Here is a 9,995-nt window from a genome sequence, read left to right as displayed (position 1 = left end):
AAGGTTGCCTCTCTTCCTAGAGAAATTAGAGAAACAGAAAGATATAAAAAAAGATTTTAAAAAGTTATTAAAATCTTGTATAACTTTCTTCTAAATTTTTCACATTTTAAAAGTTGGCACAAAGAGTAGCAATTTTATTATTAAATCTGTATCGTCACCTTTATTTCACCATATTTCAATGATGATTCGTAGGGATTATAAAGCTGGTATTATCCGGTCGCGTGGGCGAGGCGATAGAAGTGACCAATCGATTATACCCCGGTTTGCTTGATCGGGATCCGAACCTGTTGTTCGCACTCAAGTGCCGCCAATTCGTGGAAATGGTGAACGGAAGTGATTCGGAGGTCTGTCAGAATGGCAGTCCAAATCAGACCAGTGTAATACAATCGACCAAAGCGTATGCGAAGTCTGCGACCGGTACCGTGGAAGAGATGAATATCAATAACGCGATGAACGGCACCAGCGGTCCGCAGTTTGTCAACGGTCAGATAGAGGATGATGTAGACATGGAGGAGAGCGGTGTCAACGCTGTGAACGGTATCAAGAACAGTAATGGGTATCAGAATGGTAATCTGGGCTCGAATGGGTACAAGTGTCAAAATGGGGAGGATGTAGATATGGGTGAGATCTCAATATAGTTGATAATATGATATGAATAGTTTATGTAGAGGATAGATTGTCTTCTAGATAAAACTTTTATATCAATATCTTATAGGATTTATGTGATAGACGGAAATAAAACGAGAAACTTAATTAAATCAAATTAAGAACATAACAATATTATTAAATGTATATGTAATCAGTGTTTAAATACTTTTACGTGGTAAATGTGATTTGCTATCTTGGATAAATGTAGAATGTACTGTTCATAGACAAACATCTGTTTGCAGAAATCGACAACAGTGCCAATCAAAGTCAGCAGCAAAGCAGCAACATTACTGATAGTGCGACAAGTAAAAGTAACAAGAAGCAATTGTGCGGCGGTAACAAACAGGCAATCGAGAAAATGTTGGAGTTTGGCAGGCAATTGTACTCACAATCGATGCATCTGAGACAGCAGTACGGAAAGAATGACAGCAATAAAAAGATGTTGCAAGACGCTTTCAGTCTATTGGCATATTCTAATCCATGGAATTCACCTGTCGGCTGGCAACTCAACCCGCAGGAGAGGGAAACAGTTTGCCAAAGGCTGAATTCTGCTCTTCTCGGTAAGAGTGAATTTTCGCAATAATATGAAAAAGAAATTTTTTTCTTGATCTCTTATATATATATATATATGTCCATTAAATTATGAGAAAAAATGAGAAAGAAAAAGAGAGAGAAATTTGGATCGTTATGATTAACAGAATCTAGTAACTTACCCCGTCGGCCACCATTGGAAGTCGCGGCATCCCATACAAGAGATCTTGTCCGCGCGATGTCGACTGCCAACTTAGGGGCTTGCGGATTTGCAGTAGTAGATAATATTATCCAATATTGACGGTGCCTACCTCTGCTACCACGTCCGCCTCTTCTACCAGCGCGAGTATGGTAAGTAACATTTATTTCTATTCGCGCATAGGATCGTGAAATGTGTTAATTCATCGGAAAATATCCTCTTAGAAATTTGTTTCTGTATAAAGTGAGACACGTACGAATAATTAAAGTCCGACCTTTTTAGTCCGCATTTCGCTCTGCGTGTATATGCACGTGCGGCGCGAAACGGCTTGGCTTTTCTCGCCAACTAAAGGGCCAAGAGACTAAACGTATATCTGGAAAAACAGCAACCATCCCAACAATTAATAAAAAACCAAAAAAAAAAAAAAAAAAAAAAAAAAAAAAAAAACGCAAATTTTATTCTCGATATAAAGAGTTTTAAACATATTTAAAAAATGCAAGATCTATCGCGGACAATCTTTTAAAATGGTTGTTAGGAATAAAATGTTTAAGGAGTGTGAACTCTCTTCTAGGTAAATAACGCGGATTTTCCTTTTTATCTAGGTATGGAAACTCCATACAAAGAAAAATTAAGGTAGGAAGTGCTCAGGAACGTACCATTTTGAAAATTGTTTCGATTTCAAGCGCGGCGATCCAATCATTACTGCATTTGACGGGTGTCTCTCTTTTTATCTCTCTTTCTCGCTATGATATGCATGTAAACTGTCTCAAGATTGCAAAAGATATACTTAGCGAGCGAATCTTGTAGGATGCGGAGGCGGAACGTGGAGCAGATTGTTCTGTTAACGCAGCAACATCGCGATGTCGCGTGCCTCTTCAGCTAGAGCAGCCGGATTCGTCGGTGCCTTGGCTCGATCTCACACCACAGACACGAACATGCAAGATGAACGCTCAGACCTGCCAACAAAAATGACACCTCATCAAATTGTAGCTTAAATCGGGGATGGACGGTGGGATTACTATGCCGACCAAGAGCGAGAAACGGCAGTTTACGATGATGCTGATCCCCCGTTCCCGGCGATCGGCCATATCTCGGCCGACCACATCAAGTTTTTGACATTGTTGTGACTATTTATATAATTTTCTGTATCCTCCTTTATTTTTCTCCCCTTTGTACTTTCTTTTGTTTTTTTATCCGACAACGGTTTATCTTGGTTCGCGAACCTCTCGGTCGTTTAATCGCGGTTAGTGCGTTATCCCAACATACGCGTGACAATATGGGCATGTCGTCACGCGAATATCTCAAACCGCGATAATTCGAGCGTCGTCAGTTTAGTAGACGCAAGTATTGTGCAATACGACGGTTTCATGATACGAGAACACGTTACTGGTGATAAAACGGAATGTACAGTCAAAGTCACTCCGCGCAAAATGACGTTTCTGTAAGAAATGTTGTCCTTATCGCCATCAAGTGAAAATGAGCTTGCGTACCTTTCAGCGCATGAGAGTAACGCGTAATCTCAAATTTATTTGCATTTAAATACGGGTTGTCTGTATTAAAGTATATTCAATAATGGAAAATCTATCGAACATTCAACCTGATTAGATGCATTAGCCAAATTCGGATAATGGAAGAGAATAACAAATAGGACGCGTATTGTTATACATTGCGTCTCATTCGCTTCGGAGAAATTGAGTCGTGTTTATTTTACGCATTCGCATTGGCTTAACAATTTTTTAACTTAACTTTCGTACATCCTAATGATAAAATATTACTTGTTTCATTTTGACGAATCGGCGCGACGATTTCTTTTTGTAATTCGGTTTTCTAATTATTCTGGGAGCGGCGGAAGCATGTTCATTTTAGAGATGGACGACATCTTACGTTTATATAAATAGTTGCGAAAAACAAAAAAAACCTGTAAACTTAACTAAGAAGCGATCTTGTACTCTATACTAAGTAATTGTTTTTTATATGCGACATAGTATATTATTATATTATATATTATTAAAGAGTAAAAAAAACGAGAGAGAGAAGAAAAATCGCAAATAAGAAAATCGTATGCAGCTAGGCGTGCGTTTAAATACAATAATTTACTATATATACACGAAAAAAATCATATTAATTAAAATAGAATTACCCGAATCAAATGATTTTTAGTGTTATTGTTTTGTGTACTATATAGATATAGCTATAATACGAATATGTGCGAATACAGCATGGATTTGGCTGAATTTGATAAATTCAGCCAAATGATTTGATAAATCATTTTATTTCGTCGCACATGTTGTTATCGCGATTATCCCGCCAGGACCTTTATATAAATTCACCTACGATATATTGTTCGACTGATCAGAAATTGATTTCGGGAATAATCGTCATTGTTACTTCGAGATTTGTTAAAATTTCCGTTTTGTTGATTTGACCGGCGCAACAAATTGATAGCCTACTCATTCTTGTACATCGGATCACATTGGCCGGCGCGGTGATGATCACAATTTAGCCGAATCATTGAGATGTGCTCAGTAGATCGTCGATGTTCTTGTCCCTGGAGACGTTTTCGTTCGCGCCCTTCCGGTGATTGGCTCCCGAATGTCATTTTGCCCCTAGCCTGCCTTCTAAGTCTTTCGACACGATACTTTCAAAATGCATATATATTTTAGGTAATAAAGATACATTGTAATATACATATATATTTGTGCCTATCTAATGTAACTTTATTTGCGTCTTCGTTCAATTAACACTCGCGCGAACATGTATATACGTGCATTTACGCATACGTTTGATACGAATCGTATACACCTGCTTTCGTTTCTCTCCTCGTCCAAAATTCATCAGCCTAGCGCGCCGAGGAAACCGCGTCGCATTGTATCCCCGCATCGATGAGAAAAGCAGGAGGAATATGATACACGTATTCTCCTCCTTTTTCATAATGAGAGCACGATGATGCATATACGTGTGTAGAGTATGCACCAACTACGTCGATCGTCGAAGGATAGTAAATGTTCACTCGGAAAAGATTTCTCCTCGTGATCTTCTCACTCAAACGATTCGTGCACAAAAAAATGTAACTAGCGTATACAGAAGGTGACCTGTTTAAGTAGAGAGGCAGTAAACACTCCTTTTCGCTTTTATCTTTAACTTTGAGGGACTACTCGCACTTCAACGCGCTCGCACACGCACGCACGCGCATAATTTCCGGTAACGCCAACGATATTCTAGTCAATCTCGAAGGTATTTTGTTCTCATACATTGATGGAGATATATATATATCACGGCAAATCAAATCGCGTATTTTTATACTGTGGTGTTTAACTTTTATCCGGGAAGTCTATTTTTTAAAGGCATAAAAACGGGTAACGCTATTTTTTCCGTAAGAGAGAGTCCTACAAAAATATATTATACACATATAAATATATATTTGTGTCTTTATACTATCATAAAGATCACATGTAATCTTATGAAGCTAGAAATGTATTTTAGAAAAAGTAGCTTTAAATTTCGAGGAATTGAGAGAAAGATTTAGCTTGTCCGGATACGAGAGTTACAAATGTTGTTCAATTAATTTATATAGATACAGACAGATATGTAACAATTCACGATTATAATATTCTTTGTTTCGCATTTCCATATAAAAAAGATCAATATTCACGGTATATACGTCTTGCAATACCCTTTTGTTACGTACGTGCGCGCGTGCGTGTGGTATGCACATCAGTAAAAAAAAATATATATATCTATACTATGCTTTTTTATATATGACGAAATATAATTGTAGTTTATGTATGCGAGAGTCAAGTATATCTCTCTCTTGAATCCAGTTTTAAGACGGGCGAACACAGTATGGCGACAGCCATCGAATTAGTTGTTTCTAACACGCTCTGAGTACGTTGAAACATATTTTAACAATAGAAATGTTATTTTTATACGTGTACGATGTAGTTATATTAAATGAGCTGTGTGGCGTCAGGTGTGTAACGAAATCGTGACATGTTAGTAGAAACATTAACACTCTGTCGTCGCTATATAAGTTTTCCGCGTAGGGAATATGTGTACAGGGTGATTCAAGCGAAACACTCTGTATTGTGAATAAAAAAAAAAAAAAAGAAACCAAATCGAAAGTTCATACTGTTAACAAGTTTTTAGCAATACTTTGTAATAACGAGAAAAAAAAAAAAAAGAAGAAGAAATGCGAAATATATAAATAATAAAAGCAACGACGTTCTGCAAACAGCGATGTGATGCTGCCGTGCATCTTTTTCTTTTTATTCTTATCAGCGCTAAACGTCTATTATATATATATTTTTTTTCACAAAGCTTTCGAAGATGCGAATCCTCGGCAATCGCGGCGAGCTTCGAAGCACGAAGGTGTATCGGCTATGAGCTTTCGATTCCGATTACTGTGGCAAAAACGCTTCTATCTGATATTTCAAGAAATTCTCGAGTGTATGAAACATACACAAGTATGTATGTATATGTAAATATAAGCAAAGGTACACACGCGAGCAATTTGACGGCACGGCGCTTTCTAAACAGGGATCGAAGTCGATGTAATCTCGATGGCAAGCTGAGAGCATGTGATGTTATCATCGCCTGATTCGTGATTTTTAACAATCGAACATTGGCTTGAATACTAGATTGGTATAAATTGACATTTTTTTTTTCTCGTTTAAATGAGACACGAGAGAGATTGCGGATTATTGGCAGCCGATTCGATTTGAAAGTTTGACGACGTTTGGTCCCTGCTTCGAACCATGTGTAATTAAGATAAAGCAATCGATTTACTAGCCAGAAGAATTTTGATCGAGAGTATCGTATATGATGTCTGTGCGCGTGCACGCGGAATACAAATCTGAAAAAGATTTGTCGTACAATTTTATTGTGTAACCAGCATTTTTAATCCGCAATTATATTCAATACTACTTACGCTATCAGCGATTACGTTATAAAGTCGTTACTCGGTAATAAAGCAAGCTGTATTCCCTTATATGTGCAAGCTGCATAAATCATTGCGTACGTCATTCGGTTTCAAATGATTTTAGAATATTTTATAGATTTCTAATGTCGCACCGCGTGTAAATCTCGTCAGGATCGATCGTCTTAGTGGTGTGCCGTTACAACAATAAGTTATAATGTCAAGGTAAGTCTAACAATTTCTTTATATATATTTATAGGTGCGCAATTTTGTAAAAACATTTTGTCGATAGTTATTATATATCAATAAAGTACGATTACACGTATAAAAAAAAAAAATATATAAATTGCAATAATCCTCACATGTTATCTATAAACTTCTAATGCGACTGAGACATTAATAATTTTCGTAAACAAAAAAGAATTATTGATTAAAAAGAATCCCCAGCTTCCTATAAAAATGTATCAAAATTATAATAATATAATAATAAAAACGCAATATATATTATATAGTGTTATATGATATAATATAATAAATATAGCGTTATTTGTGACATATTGGCTCGCGATGATCTACTACCCCGTAATGATCTCCCCTCGACGCGCGCGCGCGTCGCGTGCCGTCAGATGTCATTCGATGTCATACGGACCTTTTCGAGATTCGAGATCGACTTGACCGGCGCACGCGAGCGGATCGGGGTCGGGTTCCCGCGACGAGACACGAGGCGAGAGACGAACATCGGGTGAACGTCGCGGGTCGCGGTCGGGGTCGGCTCGCCGGCCAGTCCCGGGATCGATCGACCAACGTCCTCCTCCTGGCGGCGCGCCGGCGGCGACATCGCGCGTTGCGACGCGCGGCGCGGCGCGGCGCGGCGGCGACGGCGGCGTCGTCGGGCGGGGCGAGAGGTCGCTCCGATCGTCGGCCGATTCCCCGTCGCCCGTCGTCGCCAGTACGCGTCCAGCTCGCTGTCGTTAGGAGAGTGCGACTTTCGCGGAGCACGAAGCTGCCGGGTCCGCGCATCTCCCTCCCCTCGAGATTCGGAATAACGAGCGGGCGAGCCCTCGGCCGTTTACTCTCGGGCTCGGAGAGCACGGCGCCTGGAGCATTTCGTTCTCTCTCCCTCGCGTCTTTTATTTCTCGCACCGAGAAGTCGGGCGCGCGCGAGTTTTACCCGGGATAATCTCGCGTATTATTCGACGGGGACTGTAAAGCCGGTAGCTGTCGCCGAGAGGGCTCCGTCAATCTGTCGAACGTATCCCGGTCTCTCGCGATCGGTCGTTCCGTGGTGATCGTTCGTGACGTCGACGTCATTCGGCGACCGGGTATCCATCCGGCGCGATCCGCAGAGTCGAATTCGCGCTCGGCCGGAATCGGCGCCCTTCGTTTTGAGAAACGAACGAGAAACGCGACAGACGTAGGAACCGTCAGAGGGAGAACGGCCGCCGGAGAGCGAGAGACGCGATAACGTACCGTAATCTGTCGTTCGCGCGCACGTAAGCGAGCGAGCAAGCACGACGTACGCACGCACGCACGCTCCCTCGTTCGTTCGTTCGTTCGTTCGTTCGTTCGCTCGTTCGTTCGCTCGTTCGCTCGCTCTCTCTCTCTCCCTCGCGCCGTGTGTGCTGCTCGTTGTCCATCGTCATTGTCATCGTCCGCAGAGTCGAATTCGCGCTCGGCCGGAATCGGCGCCCTTCGTTTTGAGAAACGAACGAGAAACGCGACAGACGTAGGAACCGTCAGAGGGAGAACGGCCGCCGGAGAGCGAGAGACGCGATAACGTACCGTAATCTGTCGTTCGCGCGCACGTAAGCGAGCGAGCAAGCACGACGTACGCACGCACGCACGCTCCCTCGTTCGTTCGCTCGCTCTCTCTCCCTCGCGCCGTGTGTGCTGCTCGTTGTCCATCGTCATTGTCATCGCCTTACCGGAACGAGAATCTCTCGCGCGCGGATCGAGCCTCGCCTAACTGCTCCTCCTCCCGGATCCCCCGGTTGAATCGAGCGGATGGACCGTTCTTCTGTTGGAAACCGTTCTCCCGGAATATCGATCAAATAGACTGAACTGAGCGAAGAATTATTCCAGGAAGGAGCCGGGAACAGAGAGAAAACGAGAGAATCGGTGGCGGGTAGGACCAAAGAGAGAGAGAGGAAAAGTGACAGAGAGAGAGACGGAGAGAAAAATCACAACGTCATCCAGGATACGCGAGAAAGGTACGTAAATGTCCACGTTCGATTTCTATCGATGAATTGCCGGGGAGAGCATTCGCTTGTGTGTGCGCGCCCGCAGTAACACCACCGAGAGCTACCCCTGGCCGCGGACTGTTCCAAGAGAAAAGGGGGAGAGAGAGAGAGAGAGAGAGAGAGAGAGAGAGAGAGAATAGACTGGAAGGGAGGAGAAAGACAGAGAGACAGTGAGGGCGGGGGTTCTCTTTCGGAATACGCGCGACTGCTCTACGCCGACGCTCGATTTACCCGTTGACTGCTACGATCCTGTTCCCGGGATAATAAAAACTTAAGGATGCTCTTCAGAAACTGCGAAATGTACGTTTTACGATGAAAGTTCGATAAGGAAAAACAGAGTAGCAGTTGATGAGTTAACCGAGCTCGTGTTGTTTTTATATGACTCTGTCGCATATATTATTTAGTTATTTATTTCCTTGTGTTCTCTTATCATTTGTCGAATTATGTATCTATAAAAATAGTGGCTAAAAATAGATATATGATTATACCAACTCTTCTGCTTTTCCTTCAAATTATTTTAATAAGTAATTATATAATTATATAAATGCTGTCCCTGTTTTTTCGAAACCTCTCTCTCTCTCTCTCTCATTCATTGTTAAAAATGCACTATTTAATGTAGCTTAATAAAGCAATAAAAATTTGAAATAAGTATTTAACTTGCACATTTGGCTTTTGTAACTTAGTATACTTAAAAGTACACGAGAGGGAGAGAGAGAGAGAGAGAAGAAGTGATCGATTTCTCGTCTCGATCTTGAGACTCACTATTGTAGTGTTTTCACGATTAATAAGAGAGCAATTGTAATTTTTCGAAATAATTACGTTTTTGAGAATATAAAGACTCTTTTAAAGAAGGTTCTTGTGAATATTATACTACTTGTTGTTAGCTCATGTGCACAATATAGCTATCGTATCTTCTGCGGTCATGTCTGCGAAAGATATCGGTGAAAACGGGAGTATAAAAAGTAAGAATAAACATTTTAACAATTTCGCTTTACGATTCAGTTGAACTCTTCGTGATGCGCAGAATATATTAGCGAGCGGCGCGATATGTCGCTCATGATATACGATAAAATTGCAACACACACACACACACACACACACACACACACACACACACACACACATATATATATATATATATGCTATACATGTGGGTCAATGTGGTTTTGTCAAAAAGTCACGGCGGAATATTTCAGTCTCCCGGTATATATATATAAAAGAAAAAAAATACAATTTCTCGATAACGTAACAATTCTCGTAAAATGTAGTTTAATCGTCTTTAACAACGCGAGACGAAGTGCGTCTGGTTTGCATTTTTTAAATAATTTTAAATTTCAGATATCTATTCGGAATATACATACGTATATATCGTGTAATCATAAAAACAGAGAAAAGAGAGAGATTTCGTATTTACGTACCAATATTACATTAAATCATTCAGAATACGGGAAATATGTATATA

General features: G+C 40.9%; 1 protein-coding gene across 4 annotated transcripts in view; it reads left to right on the top strand.

Moving 5' to 3' along the window:
• Nucleotides 1-6,361, top strand: part of LOC115234286 (ran-binding protein 9) — a 16,300-nt gene extending 9,939 nt beyond the window's left edge. For 3 of the 4 annotated variants that reach the window (XM_029805246.1, XM_029805245.1, XM_029805248.1), the window contains 4 exons: nucleotides 193-621; nucleotides 891-1,208; nucleotides 1,347-1,530; nucleotides 2,186-6,361. In XM_029805246.1, coding sequence (XP_029661106.1) covers nucleotides 193-621; nucleotides 891-1,208; nucleotides 1,347-1,480 — 881 coding nt within the window. In that variant the 3' untranslated portion in view covers nucleotides 1,481-1,530; nucleotides 2,186-6,361. Of the gene's footprint in view, nucleotides 1-192; nucleotides 622-890; nucleotides 1,209-1,346; nucleotides 1,531-1,980; nucleotides 2,012-2,185 lie in introns of all 4 variants that reach the window. The other variant, XM_029805247.1, reaches the window with a different exon arrangement.
• Nucleotides 6,362-9,995: the final 3,634 nt, after the last annotated feature.

The sequence above is a fragment of the Formica exsecta genome, unplaced genomic scaffold (assembly GCF_003651465.1).
Source record: "Formica exsecta isolate Colony F162 unplaced genomic scaffold, ASM365146v1 scaffold2, whole genome shotgun sequence".
Taxonomy (NCBI): Eukaryota; Metazoa; Arthropoda; class Insecta; order Hymenoptera; family Formicidae; genus Formica; species Formica exsecta.
Note: the sequence above shows the minus strand (reverse complement) of the source record. Positions and strands in the feature narration are given on the sequence as shown.